Below are 22,201 nucleotides of genomic sequence, written 5' to 3'. Positions count from 1 at the left end.
GATTACAACGCGACAATGTTACCACCAGAATATGGAGGGGTTATTGTGTACGTAAGGGTTGAACTATTTAAAATTACTCACGGAGTGTATTGTTACTACATAGGAAACAATTACCTTCGATATATTTCAAGTTTCCAACCCTGAGAGCTGCATACGGAACCTTCTCGTCGATGTTGATGAGAACTTCTTTTCGAGGCGATTCAAGGTTCTTGGACAACGCTTCCAACATGTCGAACCCGTCGATTCCATCCAAGTCTCGAACGTCTCCTCCTGCGAAATGAAGTGAGAAAAAGGAGAGAAATTATATATATATATATATATATATATAAAGATGGCGTCGATTCAGGAGACAAGTGGATTGGCCGGAGAGGACCCACATCATGGCCCGCAAGGTCGCCAGCCCTGACTCCGTGTGACTTCTGGCTGTTGGGATATGTCAAGACGGAAGTTTACACGGAAAACCCAAGGGATCTGGATGACCTCAAGGCAAATATATCTGCAGTGATTGCGAGCATTTTGGATTCAGGACGAGACTCCAGGAATGCATGGATGTGAATGGTGCCCAGCTGGATGTGTGCGATGAGGGCGATAGACATGCAGTGTTGCTAGTTAAAACTTTAAAAACTGCTGTGAAGTACAAACTTTATTTCACTGAAATATCTCTGTTCGTTTCAAAGTTATAGTGAATCTAAATGTGGGAAGGGCTTTTGGAAAATCCGTTATTACATACAGTCAGTCACAAAAAAAATAGCAACTCTTGGTTTGTGCTCCACTCTGAATTATGTGATCTTCACGCAACTGGATCATATAGAAAACAATTTATTTTGTTCCGAGCCTGGTGAATTGGACATGAGCAAGGGTGGAGCCATGGTCGCATACAGGGTGAATAAAAATCATGATTTTCATTAAATCACGCTAAACATGTAATTTTTAAGAGCGGTGCTATTTTTTTGTGACAGACTCTACATATTGTACCATCTACGTATGCTTTGAGTAGCAATTTAACATTTATGGAGGAAATGGATTGCACTTAAGTTGGACAAGCCGGAACAGACCGTGAGCTGTTAGACGTGGATTTTGGTTTCAACCTAATTTAATATGCGATATCTTATGGATTTTTCTGTCGCAGCCACGTGCTTAGACCACCAATGTTGCCTGCACGTGTTATTACATTGAATTGTTTTACAGTTTATGTAAACTACGCTAAAAAAGGAATTTAGAACTCATGGTGGAATGAGTGATGTGGAAACGTGTTCATTTTTTCTCTGAATATATGCCGTAAACGGATATTGAATTGTATAAGTTAGAAATATTTTCTGCCTTTTACCTACTTTGCATAGATTACCTATCTGTGAGGAAACTTGAGGTAAACAACTTTCACTCTTAAAATACTTTGGTCAATGACAGGAGTTTTCGATAACAGTTAATGTCGGTTGTAACAAGGACAACATTTCGCATAATGAGAGGCTAACCGGTTAGGTTTGATGTGGTGTCGTTTAAATATTTGAGGATATGCACTTCGGAGATTGATGTTCCACAAGGTTGCCTTTTAAATCAATTGCCGATGCGATACAAATACAATAAACTTACAACTAAAAAGTTATATTTGATACACCTCCAGTGGCCATAATGCCATACTGGACCTCATAGCCACCATTATAAATCAATACAATATAGTAGTAATAAGAATAATAAATTACTAACTGATATGTAAAATGTACCTGCAATGTCTATAACATTTCGTTTACAATTGAAGACAAATTGGTAAACGATGTAAGTGCCACAAGAATTCCAACACAGTTTTCCACGTTAAACTGTGAAATGTGCCATGCTTTATAATGTGGTAAACGTGAAAAGTGGTTGCCAGCCCTCTAACTAGTTCAAAGGGCGTGTAAAAAGGCACTAGTGTGAAGGTACGTACCGGCTGATGTGCTGAACGATGCGATTTCCCAACACTTTCGCTTTTGGCACTTACAACGTTTACCACTTTTAGTACTCAATTTCTCTCACTCAGCTCATTAAAATTAATAGGAGTCGTACAGGCATCGAAAGTGGTCTGGTGATTCTAGAGGCAAAACCTATTGTAAAGGTTAAAAAATGAGTTTCTAAAACCTGATCTGAACTTCAACGTCCCAATATTCTCTGTCCCAGTATTCTGTCCCAGTATTCTGAACCGTAAGATTTTCGCTCGTTTAGCAAACAGATCATTTACTTGAAGCTGTGTGCTCATTGATCAAAATATCAATGCCTTTGAATAATCTGTGATGAATGGGTTTCTTCGTCGAGTTTACAAGATTTCGGTGTTTGAAAGCTGTTAATTATGGAAATAGAAAAGTTGAAGGGACAAAAACTGTCGAAATTTTCATTTTCACACACGTGTACAACTTTCCAAAACTACAGTGTATATTTAATATTTATTATTTTGAATAAACAACACTTTCATTTTAATACAATTACAAAAACTGGAATATTACATTACCTTCTGTTACTTAAACTTCCTTTGAAATTACGCTACATCGCAAGCCGTTAATCATAAATATTTCCTGACGACCCCGTACCGGAGTGGTTAGCACATCGCGCTACGACGCTGGCTCAAAAGGCGAAGTAAAATAAAGCAAATCAATCAATAAATATTTCCTCATTGGTCGCCATCCTCATACAGTTTTCCTTTTCTTCCCATTGCCTCACGAGATCTACAAAAACGCTATATTCTGTGTCTCAAACCTTTGGCGAGCAAGGTTCAAGTTCGCTCAGCGATCAAGTGAGCAGCGCTCGCCGAGCAACGCCTATTTGACCGTCAAGTAACTGAGCGATCACGTTGCTCGCTGAGCGCTCAGATACTTGAGCCCAAGCTTTCGAGCAGCGTGTATTGCTTCGCTCTGCCCACTTGATCCCTCCCCTTCTCTGCCACTATGCACGACCTTGCACCAAGATAGATGAGGGAGGGTATAGAATAAAAAAGGAACTTACCTGCGACCGAGTAGAACGTCGGGAGCCAATCTGCCACGTGCATCAGCTGCGAAGAAATCCTTCTGTTCGATTGGAACCTCTTGCTCCACACGCACGCTGGCGTCCTCACGGCTCCTTCGAAAGGCGTGTTCTTTTGCTGCGAGATGAGGGGTTATGGTGATAAACATTTGTTTTCATTTCTGTTAATGCTATGCTATACCGTTCACAACATGATGACAAAGTTTTCAGTTCAGTAACAATTTACATTTCTCCTTACTTGTATTAGAAACATATCTATTCGGTCCAACAGTTTCACAAATAGTTTTTCCTGTAGGAAAATACACTATTGAGGATACCTTCATAAGACTTAGATGGGCTGTTCATGTGGCACGAATGGGAGAGGACAGAAGAATTTACAGGATTGTTGTTGAGAAACCTGATGGTAAGAGACCTGTAGGAAGGCCAAGACGAAGATGGAATAACGTTGAGATGGACCTAAAAGAAATCGGTAATGATGGGAAGGATTGGATTGATCTTGCCCAGGATAAGGACAGATGGAAGGCCTTTGTTGCTGCATAAACCTTCGGGTTCAAGAATGCTAGAGAGTTAGTGAATATCCTCATAGTGGAATATGGGTTCCGGTCTGCATTTTATGCATCGAAGTCAAGAACACAAATATATGTGGCAATTAGAATTATCTTTCGTACTACATCAAGCAGAAGGGTTTATTTCACCTCAGTATTCCCATATTTAAAATTATGAGGTTCATGATAATATAATGAAAATTTGTGTTAGAAGTTTTTAAATAATCTAGCATACAGCAACTCGAAAAGCAATTTGCAGTTTTCTAAAATAAACTGCATTGAAACTGGATTCTATTTTAAAAAAATATATATCTGAGTAATTTTTGAACAAATTATCTGTGACTCAGTTACGTTAAAAAGTAACTTTTTCAAGATTAGTGTTACCCCTTTGAAAGGCCAATTGGAGCCGTGGTTTTCGTAGAATCCTTCGACTGGGGCCCCGTTGTCAGAGAGGAAGACGACAATGGAGTCCTCCAACATTCTCTTCTTCGCAAGAGCCATCATCACAGATCCAACCGAGTCGTCCAGTTCAGAGACCATTGCTGCGAGAAACACAGAGAGAAAGGGGAGTAAGTTCTGAGTTGACTGAACGCTTCAATTTGTGGACTTGATTTTATATAGGGTCCCTTGGGGTAATAATTCTGTGAATTGTACTCGTATCTTTACTGATAATAGTTTTTTTTCTGACAAACAAGAACAGGGTAAGATAGAGTAACTTATGTAGGTTTTTGTAGAACGCACAGAAAGCAAAAGAGTATCTGAAATCCAAAAACGAATGTTGTATGGAAATTTAAAGAAAACGTTGCAAACTGGTGTTTATTACCCAACCATATGGGTAATGACGCAACCACCAGTGGGTGGGCGAAGTGGGCTACCGCCCGGGGCCTCGCGTCTTATCGATTTGCTACAAAAAATGTATTTAATAAAAGTTAGGGGGAAAAAGATGGAAAAGGCTAATTTTGTAGGCAATAAAATTAAAACATTATGTTTTTATCTGGCTTTAAATGCTAGTTAAACGTTATAATACGTCAAATCAGGGGCGTAACATACAGGCCGGCGGGCTCTAAACCTAAGGGGCCCCGGAGAATGTAAAAGTAATTGTCATATATCTCATGTGAAACATTTTCGCAAAAATTCACGATAACTTGCTTGGGCATTTTTACCCATTTATTATTTTCTCGATTAAAAAGCAATTTGTCTTGTCTCCTCTTCTTTCTCCCGACCTTGCACTCTCGATTCTAATATGTTATCGATAAAGCACCTCCAACTGCCACGAAGCAAGGCAAGGCATTTAAATGCTTGGGTTGCTTGCAACTCAAGAAGGCAATGGATAATATAAACAGTTCTTACTTCTTATCTACAGCTTCATATTTCAGCTCCCGGAAAACAAAGAAAGACATTTTTAGGGTGAGTGAAATTAATAAAACAACTTTTTCTTCACTAATTTATTATTATTTAAATATGATTATTTGCTGACGCATGCCTGAAGATTTTGTATCGATTCACGTTGAGATTTCAAATTTAAAAACGCTATATGTTGCTACGCCACTGGCAACCAGGTAAGGGGTAATAACGACAAATTCTTCAAGTGACAATAAATTAAGGAGAGTATATTTACACACAACAAATTACAAAATCCTAATCGAAAACATCATAGTTTGGATGTATTTCTGAAAAATACAATTTACTTGTGCAGATTACATATTTTGATTTTTCCAGGAAATATTGCAAATGAAATGCGAAGTATTCAACAGATCTTGAATAGTAATAATTACGGTCTTGTATACGTTAGAAATCAAGAGCAATGAGGCACAGATTTTTCTTTTTTGTCCTTTTTGTTATTTCCACTACAGATTTAATGAACATAAGCATTGCACATTAGGCACTTCCTCATATCGAGATCTTTGTCCTGACAGCAAACTGAACAATAGAATGATTAGACAGATTTTTTGGACGATATTTCTTCGTTTTCATTATGAACTTTTATTGATTGATTTGGTGTTTTAAGTCCACGTTATGCACAGAGAGGTTAATCGGGACTGGACCTACAGTTTAAAGTCTGATCCGAATCAATATGTGCCTCCACCGGGAATCGAACCCGGGACTCATTATGAACTGTTTCTCTTCTTTTGGGTCCTGTTGGTTTTGAGCAGTTTCTGGTGTAAGTTGTGGAAGATGCACTCATAGTCGTCCGCATGCTTTTCTTCCAGGGAGGGGCAAGCAAGATATTTTTTTTCCAGGGGGGCAAACGAGGAACATTTTCTCCCATAATAGTGTTGTCCTCTCATAAAACATTGCTTCAATTTGAATTTATCATGTTCTTGCAATAATTAACATATATTATTGTGGCTGAAATTAAATTATATGTGTGAAATATATAACTTTTGGTTGACTCTCCTTCCGGACGTCCATGGATGCACTACCAATCCCGTCGGAATTCTTCTTCCTTGAGAAAATATTTGTCGTTAGAACTATGGACATGCTCCTCGGGCATGAAGGATGTAAATTTAGTTTTTCTGTAGATCCTTGACATTTTAAATGACAAAACAACACTGATCTCAGGCTCCAATTTCATAAGACTGAAAGCAACAAAACTTGGCGCTATTCCCCCGGCTCACTTATTACACTTTCTATATTGAATTACGAGCTAGTTCTTACACACATTGACGATCACTTAGTATATAACGATAATACATTTAATATACTTGTAATAAAGACTGATTCAAAAAATGTTAACGAAATTGGAAATAGAAAATGTACTACTCACCGTCTAAGTTTACTTCTTTAATGAATAATATTGAACAAATTTACATGACAATGTTTTCACATGCTCTCCACTTGTTTACCATCATTGTCCACACATAGATGATGTTCAACATAGACAGTGAGTAATGAGCAGGTCTCGGAAGTTGAGGAAAAATTCTTCTTTTTCCTAGTGTCCGAAGACGAGGCCCAACATAATATATGTTTATTTTGGGTCATTGTAGGCCAGAAAAAGGTGGGTTTTATTTGTGCTTTTATGCATTTTTCGGCGTTTTTTGGCTTATTGGTCCTTTTTTAGCCTTTTTTAGGTCTTAACGGCTTTTTTTTACAACTTCACCTTCTTTCGACTACGTTTTTACTACCCATTCTCAATTCGAATCATCATCAGTTCATCACCTCTTAAACATCCTTTCTGTTGTAAAGAAATAAAAAAAGAAAGAAAGAAATACATTTGAAACATCCCTGAAACGAGAGAAAAACATTTTTGGGCAGAAAGATGATGCATTTCATTCATATAGTTTTTTCGCACTGTGTTCCATAACACCAGATTTTTTTATTTTTTTATTCATTAAATATGTAATTAAAACTGAAGCTATTAATTAATTTGGATCACATTTATACGTCCTTTTTTCAGTTTTAGATCCTTTTTTTGATATTTTTAGGTCTCTTTATAGGTCCTCAACTTCCGAGCCCCAGTAATGAGTAATGCATTTTCTATTTCCCATATACTGTTAACATTTTTTGAATCACCCTGTATATGTGCAGAGTAATTGAGAGAAATTTAAATTACAGTCTCACATACAACGGACTTACGTTGGCTATTTTACAACAGACCAAAAATCAACCGTCTTCTGTACAACGCAGAGCAATACTGGCACCACAGAGAATATTCCAGAGCGGTTTCTTCCCTTCGTGACTTCAGAAGCTTTAATCAAGGTACTGCATCTCCCGAATTTCTTCCCAACTACGCTCTTTACGAGTACATGGCATTATTAGCCCAGGGAAATTACAAGCAGAGTTTCACTCTATAAATTATGACACGTTGCGCTTCAGTATGCGCAGGGAAGCGGTCCCCCATTTTTTAAATTATTTCTTACTAGGAGCTTTATTAGCTCAATATGTTAACCCCAAATTTTCAGCAGTTGAAATGGTAGACCTGATTTTAGAATCAGTAGTCATTCACAATCGAACATATCGCAAATAGGTTTTGAAGGGAGAATAGCGCAGTAAAATAAAGTTACAGGACGAAAATTGTAGCGCTGTAGCAGCAGTAAAATTCTGCGTTTAAATGTCCACAGTATATTATGAAGAGTGAACACCGTAACTACAATATATAGTAAATACTAAGGGGGTTCAGACAGAAACAGAACTGAGCAGTAGACTTACGTACCGGTACATAATTAATTATAAATGATATTATTTACAATTAAGAGTAAATATGTCACTACATATGCACGGTCCATCTACTGGACAATTACCGACAGGTTCATTGTTGAAATTTAGTAACTACACTTTCTTCAAGAAAATTCCCAATGGCTTAACACTTATAGTAGACCCACTTTTCTTGCCTTTTCCGCCGAAAATTCATCTACTATATCATCTAAGTCTAATTCACGAAGAAGTTCCTTTTCAATGCTTAATAAACAAAGATTGGATAAGCGATCCGATCCCATGGCAGCACGAAGCTTGTTTTTCACTAATTTCATTTTTGAGAAAGACCTTCCTCCGCTGCAGTTTGTTACCATTAAGACCAAATACATTCTAAAGAGAATTTCAACATTGGGAAATGTACTGTGGAACGGGTCTTTACATACAATATTATACATAGACAGTTCCATTGGGACATTAGGATGTCTTCCTGATGTTTGACATTGCTACTACTTACTAGGTGTGCAAACTGTATGAGCTCATTCTCTACCGAGGGTTACAGATTCTCCTCGTCGATGCTCGACAGCTGCAGACGTAATTTGTGATGGAGTTGCCACTGCAAGTTCATTTAGAATACTGCAGTTCTTTGCGACAGTTTCATAGGGAGATATCCTGTCTGCGAGTGATGAGGTGATTTGATCAATCACTGGTAGAAAACGTTCCACTCTGAAATGTTCACTAGGCGAGAGGTGGATTTGATGTTCATTTTCATAGTCAAGAGGATTCAGTCGGACGTTTCTCACCCGCTGACGTGAGTGTTGTCACGTATACAAACTGTCTCGTACACAAACTGCATTGTTGTTGTTCGAGGTAGAGGATCATAGATGGCAGCATGCAAAAAGAACGACGCTTATATTTGATGATGCATAAAGCAGTTTAAAAAATTGGCTAGAGATGGCAGCACTCAAGAAAACGGCTACCATTGTAAAAAGAAAAAAGGGAAAGCGCTGATGTGTTGAAATAATGATTGTAGATATTAATACTAATTATAATGAAAGAAATAAATGAACTTAGCACAATAACAGGATATAAATAAGGTGGAAAGGGTAATTAATATTCAGTAATAGCATAAGTGATCATTATATAAAAGTAAAGAAGTCGAATTGTAATTACGATTCTGGCTCTATTACGGTTCCCACGAATCGTAATCGTGCGGCTTTTGGGTTGTTTTCCCAGGTGTAGCGCCATTTCACGGCAGGTACCCAAGCACTTTTTGGTAGGCGCATCTATTGCAGCTCCAAGTTAAGGTTAGCGCCGGCCAGGCGGCGATCTTTAACTAACCCCTTTCTGTTTGTCTATCTGGGAGATAGATTTTCTTAATATTTCCGTGAATTTGTATAAGGTGATGCCAAAGAAACGAGGAAAGAGAGGCAGGAAAACGAAATAATCTATTTTGGCAAGACGAAAAAGGGAAGGAGGAGAAATCATACAACCTCCAATCATCAAATATGATCCACTGGGTCTATTGCACGACATCTCCAAACAAGAACGTGCATATAAGCTGCAGAACCTAGATATACATACCGTTCCAGGAAGTATATACAAAGGGAAGCCTATATAATGATCCACGTCCAAGTAAAAACCAATCCAGCCAGGATCTAAAAGGTTCATTAGCAAGACCAATGAACGAACCAAAAGATGTAAATAAAGAATAAGGAAAGGTTGATGTTACATAGATGAAGAAACTTAAGTAGCATCAGGAATTTGTAAATAAGGATGTAAATGTACAGTATGTAATTATAAGAAGAAGAAGCTTTAGTAATTACATGAAAAAGCCTTAGTAATTATAAGAAGAAGATGCTTTAGTAATTATAAAAAGAAAAAGCCTTAGTAATAATTTCAAGAAGAAGCAGCCTTGGAAATTATAAGAAGATGCCTTAGTAATTATAAGAAGAAGAAGCCTTAGTAATTGTAAGAAGAAGAAGCCTTAGTAATTACAAGAAGAAGAGGCCCAAAGAAGAAGATTGGCTGCAATTAATAAGAAATAAAAAAGAAGAAAAAATATTGTATGAAAAGATTTCCAAAGTCATCTAGTATTTGTACATGTTATTCAAGAATATATTACGAATTGTACCCTCCGTAGTGGGTTATATCTATTGTTTCTTTCCATATATTCGTAGTGTTAGTCACCCTGATCTGTACCCAGAGGTATCTCATTGTTTCTACCCTGTGCTAAGCTGGCAGATGCTCACCTGAGAGGACGTGGCAGTGTTCCTTATTGTACTCTTCTGTGCACCTTCTTCTTCTGGCTATCTCCTCACATTGAAGGTTTTTTTTATTTCCAAAATACGACTTCTTATGTAATTTTTCACAAGCATAGATAGCCAGCTGGTTAAATATATTTTTTGGTGGAGGCCCTTCACAGCTTCCTTTTCGTGGGGGCCCCGGGGAAATTGCCCCAGTTGCCCATAGGTTAATCCGGCCCTGGAAGAACTTACTCAAGTTGTAGAAACGATAAAGGATTTCGTGAGATTGCAATTGAAAGGGGCGACAAAAAATTCTCGCAATCAAATTGAGACATATCGTAACATGCTTTACCATAAATCATGTTTTCTTGTTTATACCATATTAACCCCAGCATACCCGAGGGGGGCTGTCAGGCCCACCACCTCTATTTTTTCGACCTTCAATTGTATTTTTTTTATATAAAATTGAAAATAAATTACATTGTTCCCTAGGGTGTTCTCAATATTTCTGTATTACTTTTTGTCATAAATACTTAAATGTAATGTAAATAGGAGACAAAATGAACTCGGTGGACCTATCAGGTGCCATTTTTGAATGCGTGTTATGCGAGACACACATGTACACTCAAAGTGTACATTTTGTTGGTAATGATGATAATTTTTGTAATTATTATAATTAATAAACAAGTGCCCCTCTATAAGCAAAAAATAATTAATAAAAAATATTATGGATTTTGTGAGTTTTAGTGAATGACAAAATATGTGTGCGACAATGCAATAATTGGTTATAATTATTAAATAACTATACACATATATAATCAACAAAAAAAGCCGTGTTTTAATAACAAAATGTTTTTTGAAATTTTAGTGGAAAAAAGTGTGGGCCTGTGAGAGACTCAGGTAAGTAAGTTTCTCGTACGGCACGAATAAGCTAGGGTTAAGACCAGATAAGAGTCAATACATTGATAAATATTGAAGCAGACAACTGGCATCAAAAAGTGTTTTTCATTTTGTGCGAGAAGAAATCTTCTTGAACACGAGGGTTCAATCTTCAAGGTATTTTCTATAAATACGAGAATTAATTTCGCACTAAGGGATGATAATGAAATAAGGAAATTATCATAAAGAAAGAATTTTGTTTCTTTATGAGTTTTTGCAGTATGGCGGTGGGGCATATATTTCACCAGATAATGTGACTTAGGATGTGCTACTTGCATATTTTGTGAGGACTTCAATCGTATTAGCGGCATTCCACGAAAAGTGGTCCTACTCGATGTTAATAACAAAATGAATTAGTATGGAAATTATTATTGTTTTTAATTACATTAAGATTTAGATGTCTCTGAATGCATATAATTTGTACATTTCACCAATGAAAGTTACTAGCATCTGCAGCCTATATGCTTCACAGACAAATGAAGTCAAAATTTGCTTCATTCTTAAAGCGTCATACACGTAACTCATTTTGTTAATGCTTTTCATGCATTAAGCCTATGCCATCATACTCAAGTTTTTTCTATTTGTTAGCAGACGCCACGAAGTACTTCATAATTCTATTAAATCAGTTCATTATGAAAATTTTAATCCAATCTCATGCCTAGAACCTTAAATTTTGTGTGTAAAATGTCACAAACGTATGGAATGAGCCATTAGAAAAACACCTTTCGGCCAACGATGAAGTTGCTATGTGATATCCGAACCACTATATGTTTCCTCCAAGGACCCTTTGATTACAAGGCAAGGACATTAGCACTACGCCATTGCGACTTTGAGGAGGCAGATGCTGAGAGTAAATTCCCGTCAGCATAATTTAGATACTTCGGAGTTAAAAACTTAGGCGCTGAATATTTTTCTCTAAATGTAACAAAAAATATGATAGTGGTGTACTACTTGTTAATCAATGCAAAAACGTAGACATGTTACCTGCATATATTCTCCTTTCCCTGTTTTGAATGTGTGAAAATCTTTGAATCCTGCTAGGAGGTGCCTGGAGTGGTTCATTCTCGTTCCCAGCGTGAGGAGCGGGGTGCGAGAGGAACAGGAACAGCGGCCGAGACACGTCGTGGCGATGGATAATGCTCACAGCCTCTTCTGTATACAGGCGTGTGGCGTACTTGTTAAAAACTTTCCAGTCTGGATCCAAGTTCCTGTACATGCTTAGACCAATATCTCCCGTCGCCTGCAAGAAGATAACAACTTCAAGTCAGTGGCGTACCAGGGAGCATAGACATGCGCACGGGGAGGGAGGGTAGGGGGACAATTGACCCCCTTAATCATGAACGTCCGCAGATATTTTCCACGGAGGGACAAGCAAGGCATTTTTCCATGGGGCATATTACCCCAATAATAGTGTTGCTTCCTCAAAAAAACACCACTTGAATTTGAAATGATCGCATTCCTGCATCCCCATTATAATAATTATTTTAAATTTAAATTTTGGATCTAAAAATGTTCTTGCTCTCCTCGCAATGTGATTGTTTTCTGTAATGCATTGTAAATTACCAGACAGAGAAGTAACACCAAATATGTACTTCAGACCAGTAGCGGCTTCTGCCTATTCGCACGTGTACACCCAAATAAATCTGTAATGCAAATCATTATTATTATACTTATTCATCGAACTCTATCTCCTTCGAAACATCATGTGTTCCCACGCCGCTGCACCAAGAGAGGTGGTGGAGAAGCGTGCGATCAGCGATATCAACCCGCGTAGACCGAGGCGCCCTCGCACAACGCCAGTTTCGTTCACTCTAACGCTGTTGCAGCAGAGAACGCAGAGAATGCAAAGAACGCTTCTGGCTTGCGCGCCGTGCCTGGGGATTTTTCATCATAAAGGAAGCCAATGAACGCAGCGGTCGGTGTGTTAGCAAATGTAGTGTGACAAACCTGAATGCGAAACTGGTGTTTTCAACATGTCTCGTATTTCCTTTGCTTAGTGTATCTTGGCCAAAATAAACGGTCCCTGTGCCCTAGTAGCAGAATTATCAACCCGCGCGGAGGGAGCGTACATCCATCAGTCTGCTGTTTTACATTGTGTGCCTGTTACTGCCTTGCAAAATTGTTTAGCGATGTCAAAAGGTCGTTCCTGTTTCAGTGCAAACTGTTTGATTTCATGATGAATAGGGAAATTGTGCATAGCGAAAGGAGAGACTTAATATTTAACGTTGTTGATTTTTTGGAGGGAAGTTAGCTACAAAGCCTGTAGGAACTGCAGCAAGGGGAAGGGAAGGAAAAATTCAGAAGTACGAAGCAGGGTAGTGTGGACTGAATGACTACTGTAATTTTCTTTAAGATTTATTATTCTCTTGATTTTCTTGGTTCGGTCATTAAAAATAAACAACAGCTAGATAGATTACAACTGATTTCCTCCATGTGGTGTTTGGATCGGCTTCTTTGGTGTACGCCAATGTTATTATTCTCCTTGTTCATTAATATCAGCGGAGCGGGGGAGGAAGTTCTTACGAAATATTTTGCAAATCGACAATAGTATTGATATTGTAGATCGGTATTTATATGTTTTGAGTGATTTTGTCAGGGTATCGAATACTGAATTACATATTGCACAATAACATCGCTCTTCTCGTGATTAACTGGAAAATTTCCGAAATATTTGAAATTTGTAAAGAGTCCGTGGTAAAAAAAAAAAAAATCATGAAATATAACTCTGTCATAGCCTCATTTTCAGTGAAAGGTGATCAAAACTTTGGTTGGCAATACATTTAGCATCATCATTTACGCAAAAACGGGTGCGAGACTGCAGTGCACATCCATAGAGTTAGGCCGCGTCCGAATCGGCAGCAGATGTCACCTAGAGCACCGTTCCATCCGGGGACTCAGCCAACCTCCGTTGTCCGAATTCGCGGCAGACGTAGAGTCGGAGGGGAGAACTGAGAGGAGCGACAGATGCACGCTTGAACTCGCTGTGACCCTGCGCTTGGCAGCCATATTCCAACTTTCACTTTGTACGACAACATTTACTGAATAGACGATGTAAAACTCAGTGATACTTTAACATTTTATCGATAATACTGAATGTAGAAAAATTGTAAATGATGAAATATCATGTTACATTTTTAATATGAGTAGTAAATAGGTGGAAATCATTGTGATGTTTCTTTGGCGTCTGCCTTCTGCGTCCGTACGGTGCGCCTGCGTCCCAGAGTCCGGGGGGGGGGGGGGGGGGGGTGAAATTCGGGCTGACACCTGGCGGGAAAAGTGACAACCGTACTACAAGAGGACATGTAGATTCGGAAGACTTGGACGTGACTTCGACGTCACGCTAGAACAACGGGACGGAGCGCTTATAATCTGGACACGGCCTTAGACCACCAGCTGCCACTGCTTCTCTATCTGAAAGCCTAATTTCTTGCTCGGATCATGTGACTAAACGTCAGAAATAGCCGCCATGTTTGATTTGCTTCTTTGGAATCAATGTTTGACCTTTTTAGTGAATATGGAATTGCAATGCAATTTTAAAAACTGTAATCGAGTTTATATGAAGTGTAAATATGCGAAAATGTACAAGAGGTATCATGTTTAAATGCTGTGTGCTTAATTGCAGAGGCAATTATGATGAAAAATATAAGAGTAACGTTCACATTTCTTCAAGATGTTGCTGAAAATTAGAAATGTTTAGGGCGATTCCATGTGATTTAGTCCCTACGAAAAGATACAGGGCAAATAATAAACGTTTTATACTCATATATAAATAAGAGAAATAGTTTAGTTCATGATGTAAAGATTTCATGTGTCCAGAATAGGCATCTAACATACTCTTAGATTTGGTAATTTTTCTTTCTCTTGTCAACATTTTAGAAATATAAAATAATTTACCCTGAATTACAAACTTTAGTTAACGTTAAGATGCGTTGTTGATTATGGTTGCAAAATAATTTGTTTCAAAATTTAGTCAATATTTAAAATATTACGGTCACACCTACCAAAGCAGTTTGTTAGTGTAAATTTTATGCAAGCATTCGATAACATATTCATATAAGTTACATAAATTTTCAGTTTCAAAATATCCTACACAACTGGACCAAATTGATACACGTGTACATTTACATTATTATTTTAACCCGCTTTTATGTTTCTTTAGGCTAATCGGAGGCTAATGGAAGACATGTTGTGCATTCAAAAACAAGGGCACGATGTGTAACAAGAACTTCGATCAAATATTCCTGTCAGGGTGATTAGAAATGATTCATCGGGTTTTGGATGAATGTATTGCACAAAGTATTACATAAAAAATAGTGAATGATACATTGTATGAAAAAGCACATTTTCAAGTTTCTTACACACCATTACAAATGTTCTGTGTGCTCTCCTCGTGTTACACGACAAACATCTATGCGGTAGTAAAGTTCGACCCATACACGTGAGCATGTCCCTGCCAATGTTCACCATCGCAGCAGTGATGAGATCCTGGAGTTCAGACAATGTTGTCGGCGAAGGTGGTACGTAAACATTGTCTTTCACGTATCCCCAAAGAAAAAAAATCACAAACTGTAAGGTCAGGAGACCTTGGAGGCCACCTGAAGAGTGCCAAATCATCCTGAGAGCAGCGCCCAATCTACCGGTTTGGAAGTTCCTCGTTGAGATGGCGACGCACTTCTCTATGCCAATGAGGCGGAGCTCCGTCTTGTTGGAATATGAAGTTGGGGATATCAGCTATCAGTTGAGGAAACAACCAGTCGTGCAACATGTGTAGGTACATTTTACCCGTCACAGTTTTCCCAGGGAAAAAGTAGGGCCCGTATACTTTGTTACGTGAAACAGCACAGAAGACATTCACCTTTGGAGAATCTCTTTCAATCTCCTCTGTAACATGGAGATTTGCCGTGCCCCATATGCGGACGTTGTAACGATTCACGTGACCGTTTACGTGGAACGTTGCCTCATCCCTGAACATCGTCATCTTCCATTGATTCCTGGAAAAGTTCACAAAAGTTGCGTCTGATGGTGCGGTCGCTTGTCCGTAAACGTTGCAGCAGCTGTATGCGATATGGTTTCTGATGTAATCGCTTGCGCAGAATCTTCCACAAAGTTGGCTGAGGAATGCCCAGTTCGCGACTTGCACGACGTGTAGATTTCTTTGGGCTACGAAGGAATGCCTCTCGGACACACTTCACTGTTTCAACTGCAACACCTGGTCGTCCGGAGCTTTTTCCTTTACAGAGGCAACCTGTTTCCTTGAACGGTCTATACCACCGCAGAATGCTTTGGTCGGTTGGTGGCTGTATGCTGTACTGTCTTCGGAACGCACGCTGCACGGTAGTGACGGATTCAGTCTTCTCATATTGCAACACACAAAATGCTTTCTGTTGATTAGTCGCCATTTTGCAAACTGTTATCACCCTGCCGCCTGGTGCATCACAATGAAACCTGCAATGACATAAACAAAACTTTAAAATATTCTCTTTTCATTGGTTATTAGTACAAACGGGTGGGCATTATACAGTATATTTGAAGCTATAAGACGTCAAAAGCCGATGAATCATTTGTAATCAGCCTGTATTATTTATGTTTCAAATACAAACGTTTTCACACAAAAACCAATTTTACCGAGTTATGCTAATATGAACTATACATGTAAATTTTATAAGATTGTTTTATGTGAATTGTTTTTTAAAATTATTTTTCGTCTTTGTGAAGCTTCAATGTTCGCACTTTTGATGTATTAAATCAGTGATAATGTTTAATTGTGTTTCATAATTCACTAACACCCTTCACGATTTTATTAACATATTGTAAACACAATGTAAAGAAATATTCTAAATGTTAATTTTCCAAATGAACGCTAAGATCGAAATATTATTTTTCTAAATAAAAATATTGAACTCATGTTATTCTCACAGATCTTACTAAGGACAATGAAAAGATTTAATTTGTTTATTGTCTTTCGTTCAATAAAGTCAATAGGGTCGCAATTACAATGACAAATGATTTAGGTTTAGTCTTTATTCACAGAAATGTAACATTGCCTTTGGAACAATTTCTTTCGCTTTTGCTGCAAGGTTATAGAAATTATGTTTTGGTATTGAGATCGTATAGCTACACAGAATGTCTGGTTTTGGATAAAGTTAATAAAATTTAATTAATTACGTAACTTTGCAAGTGTACGGTCAACATGATTTTTATATTCAAAAATTCATACAAAAGCTGTAAGGAGTTTTACTGTAGCTGACAAGTATTCCGGATAATATTTTCCAAATAAATACAATGTTTAAATTTTTCAGCCAGGACGTTTCTAACGTTTTCAGCCTTTCGGTTTTGTGCTTTCCTGAATGAAAATTTTGTTGCAAATATTCAATATTCTACTTTTTTCTTCTCACTACATTGTATATTCGTCGGGAGGATAAATGTCAAAACTTAACTTCATCTGAGAGTCCAGTCATTCCACAAAGGAAATACATTTCTGTGTAAATTTTTATGAACATATTCAATATTCCTCTTATTCTTTTAACTGTATTCACTTAGAGGGTAAATGTCAACGTCTAAGTTCATAAAATAAATAAATATACGTTCATTCTCTACGATAAAAATACGACAAGGGGTTTACAGCTTTAAGACTATCGCCTCCAGATGATGACGTCTTGACTGAGAGCTGCGGCCTGAACCTCAAGATGGTCTTGTTCAGACTGTTGCTGCTGAACAGTTTTGTCTTAATTCCATGAACAATTGTTCGGGGGGGGGGGGGGGAGAGCGCACATTTCAGAGACAATTTCTGTCATTTTTGATTATGTAATGTATATAAATAATATATATATACACACAGAGCATTCCCTGGCATTCGCTACGAGACTCGGCGGCAAGCGGCCAGTCATCAGCGCTTGTCCGGTGCACGGGTCCTCGACAGTCGCACGCTACAGTCTGTTTTTTTTCGCTCTCCCTGCCTTCGCTCTCTTTCCCTTACTGTTGATGTTACAGACTGACGCCAGTATATTCTTCCCTCGGAAGTTGTGTTGTGTCGTGTCCGTGTGTTGAAGATTGTAGCTTAATATGGCACCACAAAAGTTTACATTACAACAAAGGATTTATCTTGTCGAGTGTTACTTCGGAAAGACGAATTGTGGAGAAGTGCGGCGACGTTTTGCAAAGAAATTTCCTGGTGTTCCCGTTCCACATAGGACCACTATATTAAACCTCGTAAAAAAATTTAGAGTACCAGGGTCAGTTCTGAATATAAGTGGAAAGAATAATGGGGAAATCTAAAAAATAAAGTATACAAAGACAATCCGCACACCATTCGTGACTTAAAGAAAGTATTGTACGAGAAATCTGGAGAATTACAGTAGACGAACTTGCACGTGTAAATGCCAATTTCCTTGGGAGATGCCAGAAATGTGTTGCAGCAGAAGGACATCATTTTCAACACCTTCCGTAGTCAAGGTTAGTACACAATATGAAAACTGTAATTTTAATAGCCGACTCTACCGACTGTCGCGGACCCGTTCACCGGGAAACTCAAGCGCTGATGCGGGGCCGCTTGCCTCCGAGTCTCGTAGCGAATGTCAGGGAATGCTCTGTGTATATATATACTATATATATGGGAAGGTTGCCGAAATTGGACCGTTTCCTAAGTTGAACCGCCTTTGTTTTTGCCTATAGACGAGTGTTTGAAATAGTGAGTTGGCACTACTTGTTGGCGTCAGTGCCATGTACAAATGACTGAACGGTCAGTCAACTAGAGACGTTTGACTAAGTAGGAGGGAGTGCTGTTATTGTGTTTCCATTGTTCGTGTTGCAATTATTGTGCTTCGTATCTTAAGCTCTTGTGTAGACTAAGGGTATAAAATGTCCTGTAGTATTTTATAAAAAGTGTCATTCATTTACCACTAACTACATGTGGTAAAACTAGGGCTTAGTTGCGTATGTAGCATCGTATTTTTATTAACGGGGAATTGCCTAAGTTGGACCACCACATGTTTCCCAAATTGGAACGTTGAAAGTATGGGCTATGGACAGAGATAGAATTGCAAATGGCTATAGCAGCATAAATAATGGGGACTATGGCTTGAATGGGTGTAGCAGAAGGTAAGGTGACAATACGGAGGCTTGCTATTGCGAAAAACAATTATGCAAATGCAGTTAAGGCTTTGGGAAGACAGGCTACGTTCAATCCTGTAATGGAGACAATTCTTGCCGATCATATTGTCTAATTAGAGGAGTGTTTTTATGGGTTGACCATTAAAGATGTCCGGAAATTGGCCTATGATCTGTTACAAAAGTATGGAATTGCTAATACGTTTAATCAGGAGACAAAGATGGGTGGGAAAAAGTGGTTCTACGCATTTATGTGAAGAATTCCGCAACTATCTGTTCGGCAACCAGAGGCTACCTCATTAGCAAGAGCAAAAGGATTCCACAAAGACAATGTAGGAACGATATACGAACAATTTGGTTTTACAGCTGACCGAATATTCAATGTGGATGATTCAGGTTTCACCACAGTGCAGAAACGTGCAGACAAAATTGTAGCAAAGAAAGGAAAATCACAGGTAGGTGCCAGTGGCGCAACCACAGGAGGGGGTCAGAGGGCATTGCCCTCAACCTTGGATGGAAATGAGTTCTAGGGGGGGAAGGGGGCAAACATTGACGGCCAAGTGTATCCGCCTACAACTTCAAATTTCATGCAAATGGAAACACTATTCATAAAATGTTCTTGCTCCGTTCGCAGACAATCCCTTCTTTTCTTACTCATATCAAGTTCAGGATGGTAGTTAGGAGGCGGAGCGAGCCGGCCCTGGACGCCGAACGATCTAAATGAAAATAAGTTGTAAAATTGATTGATTGATTTGTGGTTTTAAGTCGACTTTATGCACAGAAAGGCTAATCGCGATGTGCCATGTGCTTCCAACGGGTATCGAACTCGGGACCCCTTGATCACAAGGTGACGATGTTACCACTATATCATCGGGGAGGCACAAAAGTTGTAAAAGAGAGAATGCATTGGCGTCCCATGAAATTATTTGCGTCCTATTAAATCAATATTGATTTCAGCCTGGAAAAATATTGGATCCACACTGTATCATTGCTCTCTGTAATGCATTGTAAATACCCAGACAGAGAAATAACACTTCTCTTAATTGAGTTTTGTCTTAAATGCATGAAAAATTGTTTTGAGGAAAGTGAGCGTGCACATTTGAGAGACAATTTACGTCATTTTTGCTGTTGGTTTATTGTGAGATGGATGAATTGGTTGTGTAATGTATTTAAAAAATATATGTTGTATATAATATGTATTAAAGAAACTTTGAATAGGCATACAATTTAGTGTCCACGTTGCTCCATGTTGCATATGTGTGAAACATATATCGTGCTTGAAAGTTATACATGTTAATGTAAAAAAGAATTATATTTGGAATGCATTTATCAAGCATTTTCTGTCTTTCAAAAATAGTTTGTATGCTTGTTTTCCATTATTAATGTGAAATTGAACGTGTTCAAAAAATAATTCAAATCGGTTGATCGAACACAAATGCTTTGGCACCAACTTTTACCCCCTCTTTGCATAATTTACGAGGGTAATAACGTATTTGATACTACTACTACTAATAATAATAATGTTAGTCCCGGGTTCGAATCACGCCTTGGGCATGGATGTTTGTGAGTTTCCATCCATCAATTTCATCATATCATCTCTCATCCCCATCTTCGCAAATTAGCCAAACGTGGCACAAAATGCGAAGTAAGATAAAGCAAATTAATAACAATAATAATAATGTCATAATAATATTATTATTAACATTATTAATATTAGCATTATTATTATTATAATTATTTTTATTATTGGTACGTTTATCCTGGTACTTGCCCACCCCCCTGAACAAAAAATCGTGGTTGCGCCTCTGGTAGGTGCTGTTACAAGCGGCGAACGTGGAGTAAATACCACAATGGTGTGTGCAGTGAGTGCTGCAGGTGTCTACCGTAGACATACAAACGTACATGGCTTTTGTGAGCGATGCAACCTAAGGAACTTGTGGTCCAAGTTAGGAAACCTCTTGCCTATAATGGACCGATATTACTACTTTCGTTTATGTAGCCTATTATATTGGTTCCTGCATTTTTTTCTTGATACATATATGTAGTGAAAGCTAATAGTTTGTGCTTCTCATACCTACAATTTCGTTCTATTACTGTGTTTTGTTTTTGATTCATAAACAAAATAGTACCAACTGGTCCAATTTCGGCAACTCTCCCATATATATATACACACACACACACACCCACACACACACACACCACAAACACACGCGCATCGATGCAATAAAACTAAAACAGTAGGATGAAATGAGGTTTTTCTATCCAGACTGAACTTTCATCAAGGCTTTTGCACCCCATAATCAGAGGGTCTACGCACGCCTATGCTAGGGAGTCGGGTCATAACATCCTCCTTTTGGTGTAGCATTGAAAAAGATCATACGATCATGTCTCTCATAGCCAGTATCTGCAGCCAAACGTTAACTCCGATATGTTTTTATTACAAACAATGAAAAAGACACTGAAATTTACAACAATTTGCCAGTTTTCGGGAACAGATTAGCAACTAATGAACTAACAGTTAAAACAGAAACTTTTAAGTTCAGGACAGTTTGCCTTGAAATGTTTGAAAACTAAACATGGGAATAAAATTAAACGCCATCTTACAATACAAATTATTGACTTATATAAAAACTACTTCACAAGAGCTGCAGCCAGAAGCATTCATTAAAAAAATTGTTGATACTAACAATAAGTCACCATAGATGTGATAGTAGCACACTGTCTCAGCCGCTATCAGTAACTCAAGGTAGTTCTAAGTATCCACAAACACGCCCAACCGAACATGCCAGCATTGGGAATGGAAAGCAAGTCTCCGGCCAGCTTTGGTGGAAAGAGAGAGGCATGTTCGGGGCACGTTCTTCAAAGAAATTATTCACGATTAACGAAAAGTGGTAGATAACCGAAGTAAAATAAACCAAATCAAAATAATAAAAAAACGTTCTTGAAATTAATAGTAATTTTGCTAATAATAAAACTACTGAAACTACATACGTGTAAAATTCAATTAATTTAGTAAAATATGCCACTTACCAATTATACATCACATCTTCATTCCTTCCTCATTCGTAAACAGCACTGTAATATATGCAGGTCAACATATTATACATATTTTGATCACATTCTAACGGACAATATACTCGTCAAACATTAATGACTATTTCATTAGTTATGAACAAATCCTTAGGTACGGAACTTAATCTAACGATCTTGAAAGCAGACGTATAACACACTCAATGAAGCTATACT

General features: G+C 38.1%; 1 protein-coding gene across 2 annotated transcripts in view; it reads right to left on the bottom strand.

Moving 5' to 3' along the window:
* Positions 1–22,201, bottom strand: part of LOC146005361 (arylsulfatase B-like) — a 253,395-nt gene that overhangs the window by 4,419 nt on the left and 226,775 nt on the right. For both annotated transcript variants that reach the window (XM_083144565.1, XM_083144567.1), the window contains 4 exons: positions 11,834–12,089; positions 3,918–4,075; positions 2,971–3,106; positions 115–270 (listed from right to left, as the gene is read on the bottom strand). In XM_083144565.1, coding sequence (XP_083000691.1) covers positions 115–270; positions 2,971–3,106; positions 3,918–4,075; positions 11,834–12,089 — 706 coding nt within the window. The remainder of the gene's footprint in view (positions 1–114; positions 271–2,970; positions 3,107–3,917; positions 4,076–11,833; positions 12,090–22,201) is intronic.

This window comes from Lepisma saccharinum, chromosome 23 (assembly GCF_977018435.1).
Source record: "Lepisma saccharinum chromosome 23, izLepSacc3.1, whole genome shotgun sequence".
Lineage (NCBI taxonomy): Eukaryota > Metazoa > Arthropoda > Insecta > Zygentoma > Lepismatidae > Lepisma > Lepisma saccharinum.
The sequence above is the reverse complement of the archived record's forward strand: the minus strand, read 5'-3'. Positions and strand labels throughout refer to the sequence as shown.